The sequence below is a fragment of the Onychomys torridus genome, chromosome 8 (assembly GCF_903995425.1).
Source record: "Onychomys torridus chromosome 8, mOncTor1.1, whole genome shotgun sequence".
NCBI classification, from domain to species: Eukaryota; Metazoa; Chordata; class Mammalia; order Rodentia; family Cricetidae; genus Onychomys; species Onychomys torridus.
Genome location: NC_050450.1, coordinates 74,968,171 through 74,995,922, shown reverse-complemented (window position 1 = coordinate 74,995,922; position 27,752 = coordinate 74,968,171). Strand labels below are relative to the sequence as shown.

The following is a 27,752-nucleotide window of genomic DNA, read 5'->3' as shown; positions in this document are numbered from 1 at the left end:
TAGCTAAACATGGAAGTGCATGCCTGTAATCTGTGATCCCAGTACCTGGGAGCCTGAGGCTGGGGTATGGCATTTGAAGCCAGCCTTGAGAGGCTCTGCTTAAAAAAACAAAACAAAAAACCCCAAACAACCAAAAAGCTTTGTAAACAAGGAGAACAAATGAAGTATTTTTTTAAAACCCCAAACTAAAGCACCTTTTCTTAATGTGATTTCAGTTAACAAATAATTTTGAATACCATTTCAATATCAAGCATTATTCTAGCTACATAAAAATATGAAGACTCTTTGTTGTCATGATTGTGTGTTGAGGGAAGGTTTGATAATAGTTTTTCCTTCATTTCTTCAAGGATAGCTCTGCTCCGTTGAATGTTTATAGTTTTTTTATTACAGTTTTCTGTCTCATTGAGTAGTTTTTTTGGATGTATTAAAACTTCTGGACATTTGGTGGTGGTGCATGTCTTGAATCCCAGCACCTAGGAGACAGATGCAGGCAGATCTGTAAGTTCAAGGCCAGCTTAAACTACACACTGAGTTCCTCTGAGTTCCAGGACAGTCAGAGCTGTTACACAGAAAAACCTATTTTGAACAACCAAAACTAAATAGACAAACAAATAAGTCATTTGGGCTGACCTGAGTGTGACCACTGGAACCCACAGGGTAGAGGAGGAGGTCCAATTTTCCCGCAAGTTGTCCGCTGACCCCACGTATGTGCTGCTGCGTGTGCATATAAATCGTTAAATAAGTAGAAATACAACAAGAAAAGGGAAAGAAAAGGAAGACTTCTCACAATAGAGGATTTATTTATTTTTAGTTTTTTTTCAAGACAGGGTTTCTCTGTGTAGCCCTGGCTGTCCTGGAACCCGGTGATCCACCTGCCAGTGCTTCCCGAATGCTAGGATCAAAGGTGTGGGCAACAGAAAAGGTCACAACAGAAAAGCCTCAAACTCACTCAGAGGCTTGGGGAAAAAAGAAAGGAAAACATAGCCAGTGAGGGATTCAGGGGGGTGAGGGGAGCCCCTGCTTGCAGCTCTGGCATGTGCCCCACGTTGGGCACCAGTTGATGCTCTAATCTATTTAGGCTTAACAATAAAAACCCAGAGTCAGATGTTAGGGTGAAAGCTGAAAGATGAGAGAAGCAGAGCAGCAGCCACTTCTTACCTCTAGGAATCCTCAGACTGAATGGGACCAAGATCCTGACTCTACCCATCTTATTTTCCTGTCTCCACCTCCCTAGTGCTGGGATGAAAGGTGTGGTCCACTGCCTGGCCTCTACAGTTAACCAGTGGCTAGCTCTGCCCTTTGATCTCCAGGCAAGCTTTATTTGTCAGAATACAAACAAAATATACAACAACCACACATTGTAGATGAACAGTCTTATTAAATAAGAAACACAGAGCCAATTGCAGAGTTAAAAGCCCAAGAGGTCAGAGAAGTAGCTGAGAGCTGAGACTTAAAACTGCCTTTTTTTTCTTTTTGGTTTTTTGAGACGGTTTCTCTGTGTAGCTTTGCCCCTTTCCTGGAACTCACTCTGTAGACCAGGCTGGCCTCGAACTCACAGAGATCCGCCTGCCTCTGCCTCCTGAGTGCTGGGATTAAAAGCATGCGCCACTACCACCCAGCTTCTGCTATGGCTTGCTATTAGCTCTGCCCCCAGGCAACTTTATTTATTAACATACAAATAAAATCACATTTCAGTACAAATAAAATATCACCATAACAGACCACTTTTCATTGTTCTTACCAGTGAACACAATTATTTCTTTGAAATGATTTTCTAGAGATGAGTTTAAGTAATTAAATTATATCTCATTTATTCTGAATGATGACCATTATATTTCTATTGTCCTAGAATCATAAGAACTTTCTCTTTGTGTTAAGGAGTGGTCATGTGACGAGACTGGGTTTATCTATGGTGGAGTTTCCTCTCCCCCCACATCTGACATGTGCAGTGATCAAGGCTGCTTCTCTTGATTGTGAAGACTTACTGCTTCCAATAGCAGCAATGTTATCTGTGGAAAATGTCTTCATCAGACCTGGTAAGCATGTTAAAGATTTTCTTTGTATTACATTATTTTATCTGTTGACTTATTTTTTGTGTGTGCATACACACACACACACACACACACACACTTGAGGACACACATGCCACAGTGCAGTGTGGAAGTCAGAACAACTTGGAGGAGTTGGTTCTCTTACTCTACTCTATGAGTTATGGAAATCAAACTGAGATTGTCATGCTTAGTGGTAAGGCCCCTTTACCTGCTGAGCCATCTAGTGGACTCATATAAAGAGTTTTTATTTTTTGTAAAGAATTTAATTGCTATGTGTGGTGAAACATGCCTGTAATGTCAGCTGCCTTGAAATAGAGGCAGGAGTATCCTGATTCAAGGCCAGACTGGGCAGCTAATGTGACCATCTCAAACAAAGAAAACAAGACAGATACTATCTTCCTGTGCTTTCATAAACTGTTTTCTTTAGAAAAGTTTTATGTTTATAGAAAAATGAGTAAGTTTAAACAGTTCTTATCCCCTCAGCCACAGTTTTCCCAGTTACTAACATCTTTTATTTGTGAAGTATGTTTGCTGCTATTGATGCATCAATATTGGTAAATTACTAAGGAAAAAGGATCACTCATTTGATTGCATATTCTATAGGTTTTTACACATATCCAATAGCCTATGTCTACCATTTCAGAATCCTAAACATCCCCTATTCTCCATTTATTCATCCTACATCCTTCCCTTCAGGTTGTCTCTTGTGTTCAGGTGCACAGAGAATGTACACGCTTATACTCACTGTCACACACATACACATAAAATAAACCAACCCACCTGGCAGTTGATCTTTTTACTGCCTTTATTGTTTTGCCATTTCCAGAATGCCTTGTGTTTGTTGATCATATAGTATGTAGCATTTTCAGATGGACTTCTGTATTTAAGATTTAAAATTCCTCCATGTTTTTTTGTTTGTTTGTTTGTTTGTTTTTTGGTATGATAGCTTATTTCTTTTTATTTCTAAATTGTATTCCATTCTATTAAATGGAGTTTGTTTACCCACTTATTAAAGGGAATGGTTACTTTTTCATGTTTTGGCTATAACAAAAAAATGCAGCCAGGCAGTAGTGGCACATGCCTTCAAAACCAGCGCTTGGAGGCAGAGGCAGGCCAGGTAAATCTCTGAGGTCCCGAACAGCCTGGGCTACACAGAGAAACCCTGTCTAGAAAAACAAAACAAACAAACAAGTTACAATAATATATCACTATCCAGTTTTACTTGTTTGTTTTACATTTTTGAGGCATGGTCTATGTAGCTCTGGCTGTCCTGGAACTCACTATGTAGACCAGGGTTGACTTGAACTTGGAGATTTGCCTGCTTCTGCATCTTGAGTGCTGGGATTAAAGGTGTGCGCCACCACATCTACCCCAGTATATATTTATTAAGTCCTTTTTTTTTTCTTTTTTTTCTCATTTTTCTGAGACAGGGTTTCTCTATATAGCCCTGGCTGTCCTGGAACTCACTCTGTAGACCAGGCTGGCCTCAAACTCACAGAGATCCTCCTGCCTCAGCCTCCCAAGTGTTGGATAAAAGGCGTATGCCACTACTGCCCAGCTGTTAAGTATTTTCTTTGATTTGTCTTTTCATTGTTTTGGCATTGCCTTTGGCATACAGAAGATTTTGATTTTAATGAAGTCTAATATAACTGTTTTCTTTTGTGACTCTTGCTTTTGGTGCTATATCAGTGAGGTCATTGCCATACTATGGCCATCTAGATTTTTTCCTGATGTTGTCATACAATGGTTGGGTATACATTTGTTTTAGCAGGCAATCCCTGACTTTGTTCTTCCCCTTCAGCATTGCCCTGGCTGTTTTCGGTCTTTTCCTCTTCACATGAACTGTAGAGTCAGTTGAAATCCATAAAACTATTGTAGTGTGATCTGGTAAATCAAGTGAGGAGAACTGCCATCTTACAGTGTTACGATTCTAACTGTGAACATGAGGTCTGGCTGTTTACTTTGGTATCCAGTACTTCACAGAGCCTTTTAGGGGGTTTATCATGTAGCTGTGGGACAGGAAACAGGACAAGTGGTTTTATGTTTTGTTATCCTTTAACTTAGTTGTTTGGCATAGGGACTATATAGTGTTCCTAGCTAAAAGTTAATTTCCCTTTACATATAAATCTAGATAATAAGGTGAACCTTTGTTCTTTTGTGGTAAATTAGTGATATATTAACTTATTTTCTTACAATGAAAAGAACAGGTAGTTCAGCCCTTTATCCTTAGAGTATTTCTTTTTCTTTTCTTTCTCTTTTTATTTATTTATTTATTTATTATTTATCCATTTATTTATTTATTATTTATTTATCCATTTATCAATTTATCCATTTATTTATTTATTTATTTATTTATTATTTATTGGAGCTGAGGACCAAACCCAGGGCCTTGCGCTTGCTCTACCACTGAGCTAAATCCCTAACCCCTCTTTTTAATTTTTTTATTTAGGTTTCCATGTCCTTTTATTTTTTCCTTTTCTTGTTTCTTGGTGTGTCAGTATGAGACAGTTTAACATGTGTTGGCTTTGTTTTTATCTAGAGAAATAACTTTTTCCATAAGGAGCTTCAGAGTAGTCACCAGACCTTGTCAACAGCTAAGACTATAACAATAGATGGTGCACCCCACTGGCCTTTCCTTTTGTGAGTTAGGAGTGTTGGGTTCATGCTGATTTATCATTGCCATGATTATAATGGTGGATTACTTTTTCTGTGTTATTGAATCAGTTTGCTGCTTACCCCAAATAGACCTCAATTTTAACTGTCAAAATTTTGATAATTGAGCCTATAAGACGGCTCATTGAGTAAAGGCACTTGCTGCCAAATCTAATGTCCTGGGTCTTTGTTTTTTTGTTTCTAATTCATTTTTATGTGTATGGGTGTTTTGTCTGCATGTATATCTTTGCACCATGTGCTTGTTTGGTGACTGCTGAGGCCAGAAGAGGGGTTTAGATCCTCTGGGACTGGAATTACAGACACTTGTGAGCTACCATGTAGCTTCTGAGAACAGCTAATTATTATCTTAACTGTTGGGCCATCTCTCCAGTCCTGATGTCAGGAGTTCCTCAGAATTCAGAACATGATGGAAGGAGAGAATTAACTTCCTTAAGTTGTTCTGTGACTACCACATACATTCCTTGGCAATGAGCATGCATAAACACAAAATTAATTTTTTAAATGTACTAAATTTTTTTCACAAAATTTTAATTCTCATAATATATCCAGTTGCAACCCCTTTTCCAGTAAAATAGTATGTGCAATAATGTTGATTGGCTTTCATTAGGGAGTATCAAGGCTAAAGATACTCCAAAAATTATTGGGGAGTATGAAGTGGAAATCAGAAGTTGAGTGTTCTGACTCTCCTATTACATAAGTGTCTGACTATGAGCCTAGCTTTCTCAGACTCCCATGTTTTTATTTATAAAACCAGAGAGCCAAGTATAGTGGTGCATGCCTGTAAACCCAGCACTTTATAAGGTAACACAGGAGGACTTATGAGAGTTTGAGGCCATACTGAGTTATATAGTGAATTTATGACTGTGTGTATGTGTGATGAAACCTTCTTGTCTCAGAAAACCAAAAGGGGGAAATAAAATAACAACAAAATAGAAAAAAAAAAAAATAGCAAACTAGGGAATTGGGTTCAACATTAATCTAACTTCAGCAGTTAAGGCTAGAAAAAGAATTGGGTTGAGTGACAAGATCAAGTGATCGTGAAGGCCTTCATTGACATTTTAAAGGCAAAATTTGAATATAGTGAAATGCATACACATTAGTATAATCCAGTGAATTTTGTGAAATGGATATACCCATATAACATGCACTCCTATCAGAGAATGTTTTGGGCTGGTGACATGACTGAGTTATGTCATGAGCACTTGCCACCGAGACTGACAACCTGAGTTCATTTCTGGGATCCACAGGGTAGAAGGAGAAAACTCATACACATTGTCCTCTGACTTCCATTTGGGGGGGGGGGGGGAGGGAGGGAGGGAGGGAGGGAGAGAATGAATGTGTGTGTGTGTCCCACTCCCCAACATGTAAAAACATTTTTTTGTTTGTTTTAGTTTTTCAAGACAGGATTTCTCTGTGTAGTCTTGGCTGGCCTAGAACTAGCTCTGTAGACCAGGCTGGCCTTGAACTCACAGAGATCTGCCTCTGCCTCCCAAGTGCTGGGATTAAAGGCTTATGCCACCACTGCCCGGCTCCAAGTTGGTTTCTTTCCTAGAATTTTATTAATTTTTTATTTTTATTATTTTTTAATTATTTTTGTTTTCCTTTTTTTTTCACTTGGTTTTTTTGAGGCAGGCTTTCTCTGTGGAGCTTTGGAGCTTGTCCTGGAGATCTGCCTGCCTCTGCCTTCTGAGTGCTTGGAATAAAGGCATGCGCCAGCACTGCCCAGCTGGAATTTTTTTTTTTAATGTTAGTTTTGCTTTTTTTGAAATTACAAATAGAAATATAAAGTATACAGTTTTGAGTGTATATTTGGCTTTTGGTAAACATACTCCATGTGAAATTCATTTATTATTTTATGTATCCATATTTTGATCTTTTGTTGAGTAGTTTCCACTGTATGAACAAACAATTATGTACTATCTTGTCCATGAACATGTGTATTATTCTTGTTTAGTGTTGTTTATGAGTAAAATATTTCAAACACAATCTCCTGAGTAAATTCTCTTTTGTTTGTTTGTTTTTCGAGACGGGGTTTCTCTGTCTAACAGTCTGGGTATCCTGGAACTCACTTTGTAGACTAGGATGGGTGCTGAGATAAAAGGCGTGTACCACCATGCCCAGCCTGAGTAAATTCTTCTGTGAACCTTTTGTACATTTTTATTTAGCTTAACTTAAAAAAACAAAACAAAACAAAAAAACAGAAAAATGAGAAAGAAATTGTGCTAGTGAACAAGTTTATGATTAAGCAACAAGCTGGATGTAGTAATTTTGTTTTCACTCTCCAGTTTAGTTTTGTCATGGTTAGTAATGAGGTTTTTGCTTTTGAAACGGGGTCTCACTGAGTAGCCCCCACTGGCCTGGAATGCTCCAACTCACAGAGATTTGTCTGCCTCTCAAGTACTGGGATTGAAGGCATGAACTACCATGCCTGGTAAATAGTGGATATTTTTCATGTGTGTAGTTAGTAAATTACTCAAGAGATTAGACAGGGTCTTACTGTGTAGCCATAGCTGGCCTGAAACTTGCTATGTAGACCAGGCTGTCCTTGCTCTCACAGAGATTCACCTGCCTTTTCCTCCCGGAGAGCTGGAATTATAAGTATGTACCACCACACCTGGCCTTTGTTTTTCCCTTTCCTTTGACTCTGTGATGTTTGTGTGTTTGTATATGTGCAAGTGTGTTTGGGTATGGAGGCCAGAGGACACTTCAGGTGCCATTTTTCAAGCAACATTTTTTGTTTTTTTTAGCTGAGGATCAAACCCAGGGCCTTGTAGGCCAGCACTCTACCACTTAGCTAAATCTCCAACCTGTTTTTTTTTTAGATAAGATTTCTCCCTGGGTAGGGTGTGGTGGTGCGTTCCTTTAATCCCAACATTGGGTGGGGCAGAGGCAGGCAGATATCTGTGAGGTCCAGGACAGCCTGGTCTACTTAGTGTGTTCTAGGATAGCCAGGGCTATGTAGAGAGACCTTGTCGCAAAAAAAAAAAAAAAAAAAAAAAAAAAAGATTTTTCACAGCCTGCAACTTGCCAAGTAAGCCAGGCTGACTGGCCAGTTAATCTCAAAGGTCCACTTGTCTCTGCTTACCCAGTGCTACCATTTCAAGTAGAGGCTACCACGTTTGGATTTTTAAATCTTTAAATTTCATTTTCATTATGTGAGTCCTGAGGATCAAACTTATGTCCTCATGCTTGGCAAGCACTTTACCACTGATTTTCCCAGCACTGTCTGTTTTTGGAGACAGGGTCTGTGTAGCCTAGTTGGTTTAAAAGTTCTATATAGACAAGACTGACTTTGAACTTGCAAAATGAAGCTACTATTTCTGTAAGATGCTGAGCCAGTGTGTAAATGAGTATAGCAGGCCAGTTGAAGGTTTATAGGGTTGCTTACAATGAACAGAAAAATTAGGCCATGCCTGTAAGCTTCTCTATGGCTTCATAATCCAGGGGACCCAGGCAGAATAAGGATTAATCTGATAAAGTGCTGAATGGAGAATTTGGCCATAGAGCATGTCAGTCTTGAAATGGATTCAGGAGAAATAGGATCAAAGTAAGTAAAAGATAAATCTCAAAACTTAATGTTGTGCAAAAGCAACTAAATGCATCTAGTACATGCTGTGTGATCCCATTCATATAAAGGTTAGAAACAAGGCTGCTGAGATGGGCCAGTGGGTAATGCCTGCTACTAAGATGGACGACTTGAGTTTCATTACTGGGACCCATATGATGGAAGGAGAAAACTGATTCCTGCAAGTTGTCTTCTGACCTCCAATATTGGATGCTGTAGCATGCTCATGCACACAAAATAAATGTAAAAACATGTTTTCAAAGGTTAGAAACATGCAAGGTTCATCTGTGGAGTTAGAAGTCAGGCTATGGTTACCCTTCTGAGGAAAGTGGAGAATATTATGTGATTAGGCTTCTCTGGTGCTCATAATTAATGATCTGTTTGAGTACATTGTTACACTGTGTTTATGACTACCTCTTGGGGTATACATTTGCAGCTTAAGTGGTTTTCTGTAAGTCTGTTATACATTATTATAAATTAGGGAATATTTGTAATAGGGAAGCTTAATGTATATGGAGATCCTGTTTAATTACCCTCTTAATTTGAATTGGTTATATAATGTCTAGTATAAATTCTTTATATGTTTAGGCAATGCTTGGTCACTTTCTGTATCTATATGATGTACATGTTTGCCATGGCATTGAATGTAGAGGTCAAAAGACAAAACTGGGGCTGGAGAGATGGCTCAGAGGTTAAGAGTACCAACTGCTCTTCCAGAGGTCCTGAGTTCAATTCCCAGCACCCACATGATGGCTCACAACCATCTGTAATGAGATCTGGTGCCCTCTTCTGTATACATAATAAATAAATAAATCTTAAAAAAAAAAAAAAAGACAAAACTGTATAGTCAGTTCTCTCCTACCTTTACATGGACTCTGGGGATTGATCTCAGGTCATCAGGTCTGTGAGGCCAGCACTTCTACCTGTTGAGCGATCCTGCTGATTCTCGAGTGCTGTTTTGATCCCTGGGAAAGGAGAAAAGTAGAAAATACTTGGTAGAGCACAAACTTAGGACAGATGTTCTTTGATTTATGATGGAGTACATCCTGATTAAATTCATCCAAAATTAAAAACATTATAAGCCAAACATGCATTAAAAACAGTAACCTACTGTACAAAGCTGCATGGTGTACTATGGAGTATCTCTTATTTATCTTATTTATTTTTATAATTGCATGGCTGACTGGGAGCAGAAGCTCAATGTGGTACTAGCATTGGGAGTGATTGTTGTGCTCAATGTTGGGGAAAGATTAAAATAGAAAATTGAAGATACAGCTTCTACTGAATATATATTGCTTTTACACCATTATAAAGTTAGATTATTCTAAGTTGGGGACCATCTGTAATAGTGGTTAGCCTTGCAGACTGTTTATGTAACAAACTGTGGACATGGAACTTTTACCTTATATCCCTTTTAACTACAGGCTACTCTTATACAATGAATTTTTTTTAGAAGAATAAATTCCAGATACTATTTTAAAGACAATTGAATTGAGAGAAGTAATGTTGACTATTGTAAATCTGTTTAAAAGAAGAAAAATAGCTATGTGTGGTGGTACTGTTCTGTACCACCTAGTGCTTGGAAGGCAAGGGCAAGAGAATTTCAAGGCCGTGGTGAATTGAAAATTCCACATTCCAAGTCATCCTGAGCTGTGGGGGGAGATATTCTATCTTGCAAACAATGCGGGAAGGCGGGTGGGACATGGGATGATCACAAGACTTCTGGAAGAAACTGGCTGGACTCACTAAGATGAGCTAATTTAATTCTACCCCGAGAGTGAGGCAGATTTTGTTGAACATGGTGAAAAGGAAAGCAGAGTGAATGTAGGCACTTGATTTAATGTGGAACTAAACTGTCTCCTGTTTGCCTTTTAGTTGATCCAGAGTACCAGAAGGAAGCAGAACAGAGACATCGAGAGTTGGCAGCGAAAGCTGGAGGATTTAATGACTTTGCAACCTTAGCTGTCATTTTTGAACAGTGCAAATCAAGGTGTGTGAGCTGGTCTTCATACTGGGAAATGTCACTCTGACCTGCAGCTCCATTACATACTTAGTGTGTATGACCTTAGACATTAAGGATCAATGGGATAACTGACCTCAAAGTATTTTTAACATCAGTTAGATTGTCAGGAGGCTGTCATGTCATTTAGTAACCGTTTATTATAAATAATGGTTTACCTCTTTCCTTAAATCCTTCCTGAAAATGATTTTTACAGAATTTTGTTTTTATGTAGATACTTAGATTAAATGATGATTAGATATTTATTAATTCATATATGTAAAAAGAAACCCATTTACAAATTACTTTTAAAATTTAGTCAAGGGGCCTGACAATCTTTCTTTCTTTAAGATTTATTGTATGTATGTGTACCACAGGCATGCCTGGTGCCATGGAAACTAAAGAAGGTGTAGTAACTGGAACTCCCTGGAACTGGAGTTACTGATGGTTGTAAGCCACCATGTGGATGCTGGGAACCAAACCCAGATTAAGTGAGGAGCAACAAATGCTCTTAACTGATGAGCCATCTCTCCAGCCCCTGATGGTTTTTGTCAGATTTTCTAAAATGCTCTTTTTAGTGCTTGTCCAGATCTCTTCTTCTGCTGATAGGTTTCCTTTGGGGGTTGGTTGCTGTTGCTTGGTTGCTTGATTGCTTTTTTTTGTTTTTTTGAGACAGGGTTTCTCTGTAGCTTTGGAGCCTGTCCTGGACTAGCTCTGTAGACCAGGCTGGCCTCGAACTCACAGAGATCCACCTGCCTTTGGCCTCGAACTCACAGAGATCCACCTGCCTTTGCCTTCCGAGTGCTGGGATTACAGGCATGTGCCACCACCGCCCGGCTCTCGCTTGCTTTTTTGAGATGGACTCCTATAGTCTAGGCTGACTTGCTGTACAGCAGATGACCTTGAACTCCTGAACTGTGTGCCTTTACCTCCCAAGTGCTGAGGTTACAACTACCCTAACCCCAACACCACCCATGACTGTTTTCCATTTTTTTTTTAAAGGAAATGAGGACTTCTTTTTGTCTTTCGTTTGTAGAAGGTATTTTCAAGACACCAGTATTTTTGTGTTGTAGTGGAGCTCCGGCGTCCTGGTGCCAAAAGCATTGGATTCACTGGCGGTGCTTGTTCTCTGCCTTTCGTGTGGAGGCTCAACTTCGGGAACTGATCAGGAAACTTAAACAGGTGAAAGCTGTCGTTTGGATTGTTCTGTTTTCTTGACTGGCATTTTAAGCCTGTTTATGTCACACTGAATTTTCATGAAGTACAATCACATTTATGCCGCCTTTTCTAGTTAGCCACCTCCTGCATGCTGCTTTGTACAACCATCTCTCTGACCCAGTGAATCCCAAGAGAGGTAAAGAAGTCTATCTGAAGAAATGAAAGTATTTAATAGTTTGTACTGAAGAATAATGGACACATATTAAGCTTCACATGTTAGGCTGGTGAGATAACTCAGCAGGTAGGGGTGTAAGTCACCAAATCTAACCACCCAAGACTGACCTCAGGAATTCGCATGTTGGGAGGAAAGAAGCAACTCCAAAAGTTGTCCTCTGACCTCCACACATATTTGTGCTTTGGCATGAGCATGTCCACCTGTCCTCTTACCAGCAAATGTAAAAGAAGTTAAAACACTTAACAAAAAGTATCCAGTTTGCTGAGTTTTGACATCTACACATACCTGTTAAATCATTACTACAGTCAGGAAAATATGCCTGGGCTGGGCTTGGTGGTGCATACCTTTAATTCCAGCCACCCTCAAGGCAGAAGCAGTGGATGGATCTCTGTTAGTTGAGGACAGGCTATGCTTCCAGGCTAGCCAGGGCTTAATAGAACCTGTCTAAAAAGAAAAGAAAGAAGAAAGGGTAATAGTGCTAGATGGACTGTGCAGTGGTCCAGAGCACATACTGCTCTTGCAGAAGAGTTCCCAATACCCACATCAGGTGATTCATAACTGCCTGTAATTCCAGCTCCCAGGAATCTGATGCCTCTGACCTCTTTCCTATACTCACTCACACATATTCACATGGACATACACATTTACATAGTTTGAAATAAATATTTCTAAAATATATACTCCTCCCAAAGTTTCATCCTATTTTATGTGCTGTGTGTGTGTGTGTATATATGTCTGTCTGTGTCTGTCTGACTGTGTAGCACTGGCTGGCTTGGAACTCCATATATATCTTATAGCTACCCCAAAGTCAGAGATCTGCTGCCTCTGTCTCCCAAATGCTGGGATTAAAGGTGATCCTTCTAGGTACTCTGTCCAAAACCAGGACTTGGAAGGTTTTTTTGTTTTGTTTTATAGTACCATTCTTAGCCCTGTGAGATCTTTCTGGGAGGTCATTTTCTTGGGCAGATACTTAATTACTTTCTGCAGATCTCCTGAACTTACTCTTTCCTGTAAATTCCAGCCACTTTGGTCTTTTCAGACTCTTGTGTTTCCTTGTGAGTCCTTCCGTTGGCATTTTTTTTCTTATGCCACGGTCAGAACTTTTTCTCAAGACTAGGACGACACTTCTATTGGTATGTCTCTTGGGTCACTGTCCTTTGTTGTTACTTGATACATACTATTCTGTCAATTATTCTATATTTTCTGTGTGTCTTTTGACTATTTTGGATGCAAGGCTAAATCTAATCCTTCTTACAGCATATCACCCAGAAGTCTTTAAGAATGTGAACTTTGAAACACAAAGATTAGATTGAATTGTCCTGTGAATACATATGTCACTGAATACATATTCTTTCTACAGCAAAGTGATTTCCCAAGAGAGACTTTTGAAGGCCCTAAACATGAAGTACTACGAAGATGTCTTTGTGCAGGCTACTTCAAAAATGTTGCTCGAAGGTGAGCATTATGCTTGAGAGTTCATAAACACTACTGTATCCAGCTGCAGTGCTAAAATATTTAAAGAGTGATGGTTTGATCTGTGGTGATGATAACAATTCTAAGAAATCTTTTCGTAATTGCCATCTGTACACAGGGAACTACTGTGATTCAAATTGGGGTACTGAAATCCAGGCAGGATAAGAAGAGATCACATGTCAGGCAGATATATCAGCACCTAAAGCAAATGACAAGGGTTCTCGTAGTTTCTTGGCCTCAAGTAGAGTGCAAGAGCCAAACAAGACAGAATGGTATCCCTGGGGAAGCTTAGATGTGGAGATCAGGTTTCAATTAAGATGGGAAGAAGTAGGCTGGGAGGTGGTGGCGCATGTCTTTGGGAGGCAGAGGCAGGCAGATCTCTGAGTTCGAGGCCAGCCTGCTCTACAAAGCGAGTTCTAGGACAGGCTCCAAAGTGATATAGACAGACCCTGTCTCGCAAAACCAAAAAAAAAAAAAAAAAAGATGGGAAGAAGTTGCCAGCCAGTAATGGTACATGTCTTTAATCCCAGCACTTGGAAGGCAGAGGCAGGCGGGTCTACAGAGTGAGTTCTAGGACAGCCAGGGCTATGCAAAAAAACCCAGTCTCCAAAAAAAAGAGAAAGAAAAAAGAAAAAAAATGGGGAGAAGTAAGGGTATCTCTGTAAGGAAAGTAGCAACATTGGTTGGTGATGGGAAATTTATTCAGTAACTGAAAATGGATCACATAAGTAAATACTGCAAAGATAATGTTGAAAGGAATTAGAAATGTTCCAAGTTGGCAGGCACAGTGGCTTATGCCTGGCACTATCATCTGAGAGAGCCTGGGGACAATGATACCACTATGAAAGTCAAAAGAGAATGAGCAAGCGTTCCAGTGTGAAGGATATGAAAACTGATTCTAAACTGAGTCCTTTTGCTTTAAAAGATATTATTAGGACACTGGTTATACCTTAGCGGGGTCTTAGGATTTGATGTTAGTAATGCATCAGTGTTAATTTTCTGGTTTGGTGGGTGTATCATAACTAGGAAGGAGAATGGCAAGCATTTGGTAATAATGGGTGAGATGTTGGGTTGGCAACTTAATGTCAGTGCTTCCAGTAAAATTTTTTTGTCCTTTACTTTATAATTTTCTGTAAACTTAGTTTATTTTAGAATGAGATTCAGGTTCAGAGAGAGATTCTTATCTTAAAAAATAAAGTGGACAGCTATAAAGGAAGATACCCCACATTGACCTCTGGCCTCCCTATTTACATGCATGGGTACATGCACACACATATAAAATTACTGAAGAAATGTGAGATGGGCTAACAAGCTGAAGTTACTTTAGCTTAAAAACTTAATTGTGGGGCTGTTAAAATGGCTCAGTGGGTAAAGGTGCTTGCCCTGCAAACCTGATGATCTCAGTTTGAACTCTGAAACTGAAATAAAGATAGGAGAATTGACTCTAGAGTTGTCCTCTGGTCCCCACATTGACAAAGCATGCATGCACCCCGCCCACACACATTAATATATATTTTTAAAGGTATGAAGTATAAACCCACCAGTTAAATCTCTTCTGTCATAACAGCTTCCTTTCTTTAGAATCATGCTGAAAAAAGATGTTCTTACTGTATATATATTCATTAGGAGGATATATAATTTGAGGACTGGCTGTGTTTAAATGGCTCCTTTAAACCAGCTCTTGTGACATTACTGTTTGTTACTTGAAGTGATTCCTCTTCCCCAGGGGAATTACTGCTTATTTGAGTAGCAAAATATAGTATATCAGTTACCTTATTGCTTTGCTGTTTTGATCTTTATCCTTTGTTTTTTCTGTGTATAGATCTGTTGGTAGAACATTTTGCACAATGGATGGACGTGGAAGTCCAGTTCATATTCATCCTTCTTCAGCAGTAAGTACTTTATTTTTTTATTTTTTGAGATAGAGTCTCTGTGTAGCTCAGGCTGGACTCAAGCTCCTTTTGCCTCTACCTCTTAAGTGGTGAGATTACAGCCTTACATCACTTTGCCTTGCAACAAATGCCTTTGTGGGTTTGTTTTTGGTTTTGTTTTCTCTTGCAGTGCCTGGAACGTTACACATACAAGGCAGGGATTTTACATCCCCAGCCCTTAAAGTACCTTTTTTTTGTTTGTTTGTTTTGTTTTTTGTTTTTTAAATACATTTTGTGGAGAGGTATATACATGTGAATGCCAGAGAAGAACGTGCAGGAGTTAGTTTTCTCTTTCTACCATGTGGGTCCTGGGGAATGAACTCTGGTCAAGTGAACCATCTTACCAGTCCTAATGCATCTTGTGTTTAATAAAAGATAGGCATTTACAAGAATGTAGTACTAACATACCAGTATCTTATAGTTTTCCTTTCCAAATTTTTACATATCTATATTATGTAGAGCTTAAGGGTATTGGTTGGCATATGACTTCTGTTTTATAGAATAAAATAGGCATTCAGAGGGTTTCAGGTTATTTTCTTGTTATTTTGGAGACAGGGTCTCTGTAGTCCTGACTTTCCTTATTTTCTTGCTCTAATGTAGAATAGGGCTGATCACCAATAGTTATTCTTAAATGAAATTTTTATATTCATTTAAGCCTTATATTTATTTATAGCTTCATGAACAGGAAACCAAACTTGAATGGATTATTTTTCATGAAGTATTAGTTACCACCAAAGTCTATGCAAGAATTGTATGTCCAATCCGTTATGAATGGGTGAGAGACTTACTACCCAAGTTGCATGAACTTAATGCACATGATTTGAGCAGTGTGGCTAGACGTGAAATGAGAGAAGATGCCAGAAAAAAATGGACAAATAAGGAAAATGTGAAACAGCTAAAGGGTGAGTGAATGATCTGTTCCACTATTTTTCCCAGAGGGGTTTACTTTGTAGACCAGAGTGGCCTCAGAGTTGTGGTAATCCTTTTGCTTCAGCATCCTGAATGCTGGGATTATAGGGGTTCTCTATGAAACCACCTTTCCCAGTGTTTTTGCTTTATTTGGTTTTGTTTTGTTTGACTGTGCTTTTCTGTGTAGTCCTGGCTGTTGAGGAACTTACTCTGTTGATCAGGCTGGCCTTGAACTCAGTTCTGCTTGCCTTTACCTCCCGAGTACTGGGATTAAAGGTGTGCACCACTACTGCCTGGCCACTTTAAAAAAAAAAAAAATTTTTTTTTTTAAATTTTATCAAATTTTGTGACTCATTATTTCTGAACTTTCACTTTTCCAACAGGTTTTCTGAACAGTTAGGACTATAGATAGAAGATATAAACAGTTGTGGTGATGAACTAGAGTATAAAACACAATTAGCTCACATACATTAAAAGCTTTTGATACAACTTTTTTTTTTGTTTTTGTTTTTCGAGACAGGGTTTCTCTGTATAGCTTTGCATCTTTCCTGGAACTCACTTGGTAGCCCAGGCTGGCCTCAAATTCACAGAGATCTGCTTGGCTCTGCCTCCTTAGTGCTGGGATTAAAGGCGTGCGCCACTGGCTTTGATCCAACTTTTTGAGGCAGAATGATGAATCATATTATATTCAACATCCCTGGGAAATAGATGGTAGAAATGTTGCTCAGGAAGTCACAGAAGGGTTTCTTGTCAAGATAGCACTTCACCATATAACTTTGGCTGACCAGACAATTGCCATGTAGACCTAGCTGGTCTTGAATTCAGAGATCTACCGACTGCTGACTCACAAGTGCTGGTATCACCAAGTGCATGCACCATTATGCCTGGGTCATCAAAAAGTTTTTAAATATAGTAATCACTAGATGTTTTATTGCAGTATCATAATACTGTCCTATATGCTTGAATTAGGGTTAGTTTTTCATGAATCTGTTTGTTATTGTTATCCATTACATTTATTTATTTGTGTATTTTGTATATAAGTTTAGGCAGAGGACAACATGTTGGAGTTAGCTTTCTCCTATCATGTGGGTCCTAGTAATCAAATTCAGGTTGGCAGGGTTGGCAGGAAGCGCCTTTCCCTGCTGGCTCATGTACTTTGTGTTATTGTAGTGGTAGTCCTAGAGTCTAGTTGGTGTGAAGTATACATTGTATCAGTGAGCTCAGCATCCCCATCTGTGTGCTCCTTCAGCCAGACTTTTGATTAGACAACATTTGATTCCCTTGTTAATCTTTTTTCTTTAAAAAAAAATTTGTGTATGTATGATGTGTGTGTTCATGTGTGAACATATGTGAGGTCAGAGGACAACCCCAGTTATTGGTGCTTATTTGAGACAGGGCCTTTGTTTGCTGCTGTGTACTCTAGGCTAGTTGGCTGTGATGCTTCTAGGTATTTTCCTGTCTCCACTTTTGCTATACAAGTGCATTTTCCTAGCAATTTTTTTTCTTAATGTTGAAAATCAGGTTTATCTTTGCACTGTTTTCAGATGGAATATCAAAAGAAGTTCTAAAGAAAATGCAAAGAAGAAATGATGACAAGTCTATCTCAGATGCACGGGCTCGTTTCCTTGAGAGAAAGCAGCAGAGAATCCAGGACCACAGTGACACACTGAAGGAAACAGGCTAAGCAGTGGACCATGCAGGAAGAAGGAAAGCAGCCAGGAAATGTGCTTCTGTTTTGCCAGTTATTTCAGACAGTACTGTCAAGAGGAAGTGGTCAGCAGCAGTTCCTAGCCTGTGAGCTCAAAGCAAATCAGAATTTATAAATCACATCTCATCAATACCAACAAATGACATTTTGAAAGAAAAGATTGGGTTGCATAGCCCTAGGCAGTGGTACATGAAATCAGTGAAAGATTATACAATATTTTCCTCACTTCTGTTTTGCTGGCCTTAACTGGTACCAAATGCTGTCACTGAGATCTTTATTAAGAACACTGAATTGTATTTAATCGGCGTGTATTCCATTTGCATTGAACTATTAAAGATTATTTTCCTTAAATCTCTTCAAGGCCTTCTTATTGCTATTAGAATAGTGTTGTATCAGGTATGTGACCATTTCCTTCAGAAGGCTAAACTTATGTAAGAGGTTTTTACTCAGCAATACTTAGATGTCTAACCATTTAATTGCTCCAGAACTTTATAGATATTTAAAGACTCAATTAGTAAATAAAATTGCCTATGGCAGGATTCTTTCTTAAATTAATTCTAATCCTTAAATTGATTTTTCTGGGATTATACAAATTCCTTTTTATATAAAATTATATTGTTTAAAACAGTAGCTATAGCCATTAACCAAAGGACAGATGTGTACACACACACACACACACACACACACAAAGTTCTTTCTAACTTTTCCTACATACTTGTGTCAGCCCATGTATGTAGGTGTGACTGTGCTTTCAAGCAGCGCCTGACTGCAGCTGCTTGGATAGGACCATTTAAACACCTATTATCCTAATCCTGAGATAGGATTTTTCAAAGCAGCTAACACTTCACTAGTGTTTCAGATCAGAACCTTAAGGCTAATATTACACTCAGGCCACACTCAGCACTTGCCTACTCTTGTTTACTGCCTTGTATTGTAGTTACGTGTGTATGTCTGTCTTCCTCGTTAGATTATGCGCTCCTTGTGGGCAGGTCTGTGTCCTTCCCACCTTTGTATCTTTCATGGCACCTAGAATAGTGCTTTGCACATAGTCGCCCAGTGTTGTTAAATAAAGCTATCAGCATCACTGAAACTCAATAGACAGTATGTGCATTTATTTACTTGTTTATGCATTTATTTTTTGTTTTTCGAGACAGGGTTTCTCTGTGTAGCTTTGCACCTTTCCTGGAACTCACTTGGTAGCCCTGGCTGGCTTGGAACTCACAGAGATCCGCCTGGCTCTGCCTCATGAGTGCTGGGATTAAAGGTGTGCGCCACCACTGCCTGGCTTGTTTATTTTATTTCTGTATAGCCCTAGTTGGCCTGGCATTGCTATAGACCAGGCTGGTCTTAAACTCAACGAGTTATCCTCCTGCCTCTGCTTCTTAAGACACACACACACACAGACACACACACACACACACACACGCACACACACACACAAACTTGGGCCACTAAACCTGGTGCAGAGTTTTGTATCTTTTGTGTAAAAATTAAGTTGAATTTATTTTATTAGGTAATTCTCTCCTCTGGTATTTAAAAAGTTTTAAGTTCAATGGTTAGGCACTTTCTGGAAAATTGGTGACAGCACAAATCTTGCTTTTCTTTTCTTTTCTTTTTTTGGTTTTTCGAGACAGGGTTTCTCTGCGTAGCTTTGCGCCTTTCCTAGAACTCGAGTTGTAGACCAGGCTGGCCTCGAACTCACAGAGATCCGCCTGCCTCTGCCTCCCTAGTGCTGGGATTAAAGGCGTGCGCCACCACTGCCTGCCCCTTGCTTTTCTTTTAAGGTAAGTAGTGATAATTTCTTTGAATGTTCGCAGCATTGTTAATTCATTCTTTTAAATTAATTAGTCCTTCCAGTTTTTTTTTTTTTTCAGGTATATATTGTAAATGCATTTTCTTAGATATAGGAATATGGGTGGATTCTTGGAATGAAAGCTCTTTTATAAATTTTCTTAGATTTATTTTTATCTTATGTGTATGGTGTCCATTTGTCTGTACATATGTCTATGTACCGTGTATGCCTGGTGCCTCTGGAGGCCAGAAGAGAGCATTGGATCCCCTGGAACTGGAGTTACAGGTGGTTGTGAGCTGCCATGTGGTTGCTGGGAATCAAACCAGGGTCCTCTAGTTATTTTACAAGGTAACATTGGCTTGGATTTCTCTCTTCTTTCCTCAGACTGTATATGTGCATATACACCAGCCCGTGAGGTCAGGGGCTGACATCAGGCGTTAACGTCTATCACTTTCACCTTATATTATTGAGGCAAGGTCTCTTGCAGAACCTAGAGGGCTTACCAGCTGGTTAGAATGGCTGACAGCAAGCCCCAGAAATCATCCTATCTCCACCTCCCAGTGCAGGGATTGAGCTGCTACACCCAGTATTTTACAAGTGTGCTGAGGATCTGAACTTGGATCCTCATGCTTGCACAACAGTCTACCCAGCCCCACCATTAGACAGTTTTTACTTAAATGTTACGTAAGCTATCAGAATCTCTCCTAGCTAAAAGTAGAGTATTTGCCCTTCTTAGTGATACACTAATCTATTACATGGTTTTTAAGTAAAATTTCTTCAACCTACTTCTTTTACAATTCCAAAGTACTTCAGGGTTGGAGAGATGGCTCTTTGGGTAAAGGCACTTGGCCTAGTGGAGACTAAGTTTGATTCCCTGAACCCATGGAAAGGTGGACTGAGACAACCAATGCCAAAAAGTTGTCCTCTGACCTCCGTGTATGTGCCATGGCACACAAGCCCCACAAACACATCATGCCTACACAGACATAGTAATATTATATTTTAAAGTTAAAAAGTAATTTAAGCCAGGCGGTGGTGGCGCACGCCTGTAATCCCAGCACTCGGGAGGCAGAGCCAGGTGGATCTCTGTGAGTTTGAAGCCGGCCTGGTCTACAGAGCAGATCTAGGACAGTTACCAAAACTACATGGAGAAACCCTGTCTCGAGACACCCCCCCCCCCAAAAAAAAAAGGTAATTTGAAGGGAAGGTACTTTAGGGTTATTAAAATATCATATCACAAACACAAAGGTCTATGTCAGGTGGTGATTCTTGCTTAATCAGCTTTATGAATGTAATTTTTTGTTTTGAAACATTGTCTTATGTACAGCCTAGACTGGCTCAAAAGACTCTTCTGCTTTCATTTTCTAAATGCTGGGATTACAGACATGCTAGCAGATCTGGCTTTATGCAGTATTGGGAATTGCATCCAGTGCCTCATAAACACAATCATTTGACCAACTGATTTTGATATCTCTGGCTCCAGGTAATTTGTGTGTGTGTGTGTGTGTGTGATATATATCTTGTTGTATTATAAGGAAAAGCATTCCTTGAAGAAAGAACTTCCAGTAAATGTGTAAGTTCTAGATACAACATGGACCAACATTGAAAGCTCAAGGGACACACACATGTGACACCCACATTTAAAACAAATAACTTCAGGCTGGAGAGATAGATGGCTTAGTGGTTAAGAGTACTTGCTGTTCTTGTAGAGGACCAGCCTTCAGTTCTTAGCACCCACATTAGGTAGATCACAACAAGCTGTAACTCCAGCTCCTGGGGATCCAATGTCCTTTCTTTGCCACCATGGGTTTGCACTCATATGCACAAAACCAATCAGAGACATCTCTACAAATAATTAACTTAGGACTGGGTGTGGTGACACCTGTCTTTAATAACAGCACTGGGGAGGCAGAGGCAGGCAAATCTATGTTTGAGGATGGCCTGGTCTACATAGTTCTAGGCCATGCAGGTTTACACAGTGAAATCCTGTCCTTCCAAAACAAACAAAAACCTTGGGGTATTTAAGAAGGGTGACTAACAGCTTTACATGGTATACAGAATATATACGTAAGAAGGTAATGGTCTGAAAAGACTGAAATCACACATCATGGAAACTGGTGAATTGGGAATTATGGAACAGAATTCTAACATTTGTTAGAAGAGAATGACATTGTGATGAGAATATGAATAAAAAAAGTCTCGCCAGGCAGTGGTGGCGCATGCCTGTAATCCCAGCACTCGGGAGGCAGAGGCAGGCAGATCTCTGTGAGTTCGAGGCCAGCCTGGTCTACAAAGCAAGTTCCAGAAAAGGCGCAAAGCTACACAGAAAAACCCTGTCTCAAAAAACCAAATACATATATATCTCCTCTCAATTTCCATTAAGAAGACTATTCAGGGACTGCTTGACCTAGTTAAGGTATGAAGGTGAATAGAGGTTCAGAGTAACGGTAGTGGTTTTAGAGGGGGTTGCTCTTGAAAGAATAGGAATTTGCCTCAAATTAATATACAAAGGAAACAAAAAAAAATGTTACAGTAAAAAAAAGTTACATGACCAGTCATTTCATTAAAAAGTGAGAGTGAACTTTTTAAATGTTCTTTTGCAAGAAAAGATCTTAATGAGATTTCCAATCTGAAATTTGTCTTTTTTTTTTTTTTGGTTTTTCGAGACAGGGTTTCCCTGTGTAGCTTTGTGCCTTTCCTGGAACTCACTTGGTAGCCCAGGCTGGCCTCAAACTCACAGAGATCCGCCTGGCTCTGCCTCCTGAGTGCTGTGATTAAAGGTGTGCGCCACCACCGTCCGGCTGAATGGAAGTTTTATAGTTGTATTATTTGGACAATATTAAACTCAATTACTTGAAATATGAGCAATCCGGAAAAGCCAACCATCAAGTATATAACATTTTTAAAAGTTGTGACAGGGTAAGAAAAGGTCTTAGTTGGGCAGTGGTGGCGCATGCCTTTAATCCCAGCACTCAGGAGGCAGAGGCAGGTGGATCTCTGTGAGTTCGAGGCCAGCCTGGTCTACAGCGTTCCAGGACAGGCTCAGGCTCTAAAGCTACAGAGAAACCCTGTCTTGAAACAAACAAACAAACAAATAAAAAAGGTTTTGTGTATGTGTGGCTAGCCTGGAACTTGCTATGCAGAGCAGGCCAGCCTCTAAGTCACACTGCTCCTCCTGCCTCTGCCTCCCAAGTGTTGCGAATGTAGGTCAGTGGTAGAGCACTTGCCTAGTTTGTGATGTCTAGCACTGCTCCATCCCAGGTTTTCTTTCTATTGTGCTCTTGGTTTGGTACATATTGAGACAAGGTGATAATGTTAGGGGCACTATATAAAAACATCACTGTGATGAACATAGGACCTTTAAGATTCAGAATTGCTTTCCCATATCAATTTTCTAAACTTTAAAAATGTCTCTGTGTACACTTGCAGAGGACAGAAGAGGGCATTGGATCCTTGGAGCTGGAGTTATAGGTGACTATGAGCTGCCCAGTGTGAGTGCTGGGAACTAAGCTGATTCTCTTCTAGGGCTCTTAACCAACCATATCAATGTTTTAAAAAGCCTTTACAAAAGAATTCAACATATATGTATTTGACTTTTACAGGTGCTGAAAAATACTAAGGGCATAAACTAGGTTATAAATCCTTAGAATTTCATTACTGATTTAACTAAAACTTTACTAAGTTTCAGTCCTTAACTGTTCTGCCCTGAGGTAGTAAGTTTACTATAAGGCATATACACTGCTACTGAGATCTATCTAACTTTTGAGTATGACAAAACTGATTGTTGAAGGAACAGGTTTGTGGGCCATTCTTTGCTTTAACCTGGAAACAGTAATAACTCTGGGCATGAGAAAGATAGTTCTACATATTTAGAACTGGAAGGAGCTGGGGAGATAGTAGATAAAATGCTTGCTATGCAAGCATGGACTTTGATCCTCAGCACCATATTTTTTTAAATGGGAATTAAAAAAAAAATCTGGGCATGGTGGTATGTGCTTCTAATTTTAGTGCTTGGAGGTGGGCTGGGGGTGGGAGGGGGTCTCTTCAGCTCCTGGGTCCAAGTGAGAGACAAAAATGAGGTGGATGGTTCCTAAGGAACATCTGAGGTTGACTTCTGGCCTCTATGTACACATCTTATGCACAGACACACACAATACATTCAGGAGGAAAAGACCTGTAACAAATCATTCCCACATTTTACCCTCATTGCCTCTGCATTCAACAGCACAGTTAAAGTGTTTCCACAATGGTCTGTGAATTTACTATATTTAAACCAGTATGACTTTTGGAGGAGAGTGGTTTTTAGACAGGGTTTTACTCTGTAATCCAGGCAGACCTGGAACTTACTATGTAGGCTAGGCTGGCCTCAAACTCAAGACTGATCTTCCTCTTGATTTAGCCTTCCAAGTGCAAGGATTAAAGGCATGACCTACCAAACAGCCTGAAATAACTTCCTAAGAGAATGTTCCAAGCTACTTCCTTCCTTTGCAAGGATCTGTCAAAAACTATGGGAGGGACCTGTTTAATGTGACTAGATTCAAGGCTGGTTCCCACAAAGCTGGTCTTAAAGCCTTTTACTTGGAGCATACTCGGTGCTATTAAGATGAATACTCTCTCTAGATCTTACTGCCACTCCGATACGCTAGAAAACCTGTCCAGACAGTTGTTCAAGAGAAGCTTGACAGTGATGTAATGGGATATCTTATAAACTCAGGTCCATGTTATACTAAAATAGAAAGGCTACTTTGCTTTGCTAATGTTTCTGTCTACCCCTCATCCCTGTTGAGGAACTTGACCAATTCCTGAGACCCAAGGGATATTTTTTTTTTTTTTTTTTTTTTTTGTCTTGAGGCAGGGTTTCTCCAAGTAGCCCTGGCTGTTCTGGAACTTGCTTTGTAGACCAGGATGGCCTCGAACTCATAGAGACCCACCTCCCAAGTGCTGGATTAAAGAAAGGTGTGCCACTACCACCTGGCGGGATACTCATTTTCTTTCTTTCTTTCTTTTTTTTTTTTTTTTTAAAGATTTATTTATTATGTATACAGTGTTCTGCCTGCATGCATGCATGCCTGCAGGCCAGAAGGCACCAGATCTCATTATGGATGGCTGTGGGACACCATATAGGTTGCTGGGAACTCAGGACCTCTGGAAGAGCAGCCAACGCTCTTAACCACTGAGCCATCTCTCCAGCCTGGGGTATTAATTTTCTTAGTGGCAAGTGCTATGGTGTTCTTTTATCTTGCATGAAAAAATGAAGCCCCAGTCTGATCCTGCTGGGATTCCTGTCAGTAGCCCTAGAAAGCTGAGATATTTCAAAGGTGGTTTAAATGGCAAAGCCAGTTATCTTACCTATGTAATTCCAAAGTGTGTCTCTAAATAAATTTGATACAAAGCATTAGTTTTAGAGTTCTGCTTTCAAATTAATCTTTGACTGAGGAATGCCTTTACTCTGTGACTTTTACACTGTAGTTAGCTCAAGCTGTTTTTAAAAGGTCAGTTTTTAAAAAGCTTTAGTTTTGGGGTTGCCTTAAGATGAACAACTATGGCTAGGTGGTAGTGGCAGCAGCAGAGGTGGCAGTCTACAGAGTGAGTTCCAAGAGAAATTCTGTCTTGGAAAACCAAAAAAGAAAAAAGATGAACAACTAAGAAGGAATCCTACAACAAAAGGTTTTGTTTTGTTTTGGTTTTTTTTGAGACAATATTTCTATTTTAGGCTGACCTTGAACTGACATCAATCCTCCTGCCTCACCTACTCAGGTGCAGATTCCTGGCTATCAAAATTTTGAGGCAGGGTCTCATGTTTCTCAGCTTGGCTGATACTGGAAAACAGCCTTGAATTCCTGATTCCCCTCCCTAAACCTCCCAAGTGGCAAGTGCTGGGTTAACAGGCATGTATGTACCACCACATCCAGCCTGAAAGTAGTGTTTTTGGTCCCTCCCCCATGGTTATACATATTACGATTTTAGAATTCCTAGCATAAACTATAGGTACTGATGGATTAGTTTTCTTGTGTTTTGAGAAACTAGACTTTCCCAAAGTAACATACCAAGCAATGTAGTTTTTTTGTTTTTTTAAGGTACTTAATATGCAAGGGGCTACTACTGATACTTCTGTAAAAATGGCTTCTTCACTAAAACATCCAAAACTAAAGCCAGGGTGATGAGTCATCCATTGCAGTAGTCTGTTCCCAGTAAAAGAAATTACTTTGGATAGCAGAATTTGTTTTAAGGCTTATTAGGTTATCTATTTTAAGGTAGGACTTAAAACCATGCCTTTCAGCTAGTTTAGGAAACGTAGTTTTAAGCTAGAGAACTGCTCTTTCTCTTGCCTCTATGTGTTTGGATATTTAGATAGCACAATCTCATAATATACATCTTTTATTACCACAAGTTACTGATCTTTAAAAAGACATGCCAGTTTGGGGGTTGTTTTAGTTTTGGGGACAGGGTCTTGCTATGTGGCAGGGCTGTCTTGAACTCTCAATCCTCCTGCCTCAGAACCCCCCAGTGTGGGGCTTACGGGTGTGTACCACAGTGCCCTCAGCATTATCATCTGGACCTTTTCTCTTGATGGTTTTAAATTTAAGGTGCCTGTGCTGAGAGAAATCTGCTTAGTCACTGAGCTGCTTTTAGTGCTTTCCCCCAGTACTGTCTTTCATGCTCAGGATGGGAGAAGGCTTGGGTAGGCAAGAAGGCAGTTCTGTTAATATGCAAAATGATTTGGGATATTACAATCTACTTTCCTTCCTAAATGATTTCTGAAAACCACTCATTCTTGAAATCTCCATGCGTGATGACACGGCAATCTCAGGACTCAGCGTACTTTTTGCTCTTTCACACCAAGTAAGTGAAATTAATCGCTTCGGAGATCTAAATGTCCTTAAAATTACAGTCTGTATGAAAATGCAAGGCACTTGTCAATAAACTAAACTGTGGTGATCTGTTCAGGATGTAGCTCTTACATCCCCAATTCTGAGACTGAAAATGCAACTAAGCTACTGCTATTTCTGTAATAAAACAGTACCTCCCTTAGAATTTTAGAGTCTGCCCACTTCAAAAAAAGGACTTAAAGCCTCATATTAAAATGGTCATCGAAAGGTTGTGGTACAGAGCACATGCAAGTGCTTGTCTTAATAAAGTGAAATTATGCAAACACAAAGCATCCTACAATATGGTGGCAAGGCTCTTCTTCACAACCATCTCCGACTGCCCTCTTATCTGCCAGTTTCTTCTCTCAGCCTAGGTATGCAAGACAGTATAGGGGGTGGGGACACTAAAAGCAAGTAAAATGACTAAGCAGATTCCTCTAAGCAAAACTGCTTACACAAAATTATTGTATATCCAGTGGGTTATGTTAATGAAAGGGGCACTGAAAATAATTTTCTCGAGAACTGTCAGGGGAATTAAAAAAAAAAAAATACAAAGATGAAAGGCATGGGGTTGAATTCTATAGACCTTCCTTATAGTGGTGCTATCGTGAACCATTACATCTTAGACTTTTATCAAGGGCTGCGAGGCGGCTATAAATCAATCGCCAATGACTGCTGCAGCTACCGTAATGCTGTGGGAAGGCACCGGGCTCCGGCTTTGAGGTGCTGACACTGCCCACCCTGCTACTGCGGGCAGGGGTCCTCCTAACACGTACGACTGGCAGTCATCCCTCCGCTCCAAGAAACCAGCCCTTCATCTAAATCTTTAAGACTCATAATCTGATGTGGCCGGGCACTCCAAGTCCCCGAGGCCAAGCTCATCTCTACACTAGGTGGGTCCAAATCCACTAAAATGTCCGCGGGCGCGCTCTCCAGGGCCAGCCCGCCGCTTCTCACACGGCCTTCCCCGTCTCGGAGAGCCGGCCGGCTCTCCCCGCGTCAGAAGGGCGTGCGTCAGGGCAGGGAGGCTGGCAGCCTGGCAGCCTGGCAGGACCCACTCCCCTCCCCTGAGGTGGCAGCAACCACCCACTGCATGAAACCGGGCGGGGGAGGCGCGCCGCCCGAAGAGCGCTGCGGCGCGGCCGTTTCCCTGAGTCACCCCGGCGCCCACGCCGCGGCCTCCGCCTCAGGCGCCAGCTCTCCTCACGCCCCAGCCGCCACGCCGGCAGGGGGCCCAACCGCACCTCCCCTCCCGCAGCCGCGGCCATTCCCCCCCAAGCCTCGTCCTCCGCTCTGGCAGCCGTCAACCGACCCTTCCCTACCCGCATCACGTGCACCGGGAAGTGCGTGGGTGGGGCCTACAGCGCCTGCGGAAATGACGTCGGTCGC

General features: G+C 40.4%; 1 protein-coding gene and 1 long non-coding RNA gene across 2 annotated transcripts in view; one reads left to right on the top strand and one right to left on the bottom strand.

The window, feature by feature from the left end:
• Dhx40 (DEAH-box helicase 40) overlaps positions 1-18,797 on the top strand; it is a 41,320-nt gene extending 22,523 nt beyond the window's left edge. The window contains exons 12-18 of the mRNA XM_036195901.1: positions 1,879-2,036; positions 10,165-10,279; positions 11,362-11,470; positions 13,042-13,136; positions 14,977-15,046; positions 15,759-15,987; positions 17,539-18,797. Of these exons, the coding sequence (XP_036051794.1) occupies positions 1,879-2,036; positions 10,165-10,279; positions 11,362-11,470; positions 13,042-13,136; positions 14,977-15,046; positions 15,759-15,987; positions 17,539-17,678 (916 nt within the window). The 3' untranslated portion in view covers positions 17,679-18,797. The remainder of the gene's footprint in view (positions 1-1,878; positions 2,037-10,164; positions 10,280-11,361; positions 11,471-13,041; positions 13,137-14,976; positions 15,047-15,758; positions 15,988-17,538) is intronic.
• Positions 130-27,752, bottom strand: LOC118589052. The gene is made up of 4 exons (XR_004945636.1): positions 27,686-27,752; positions 12,026-12,125; positions 9,152-9,254; positions 130-473 (listed from the first exon to the last, which is right to left on the bottom strand). It is a non-coding gene; the product is annotated as an uncharacterized LOC118589052 (long non-coding RNA).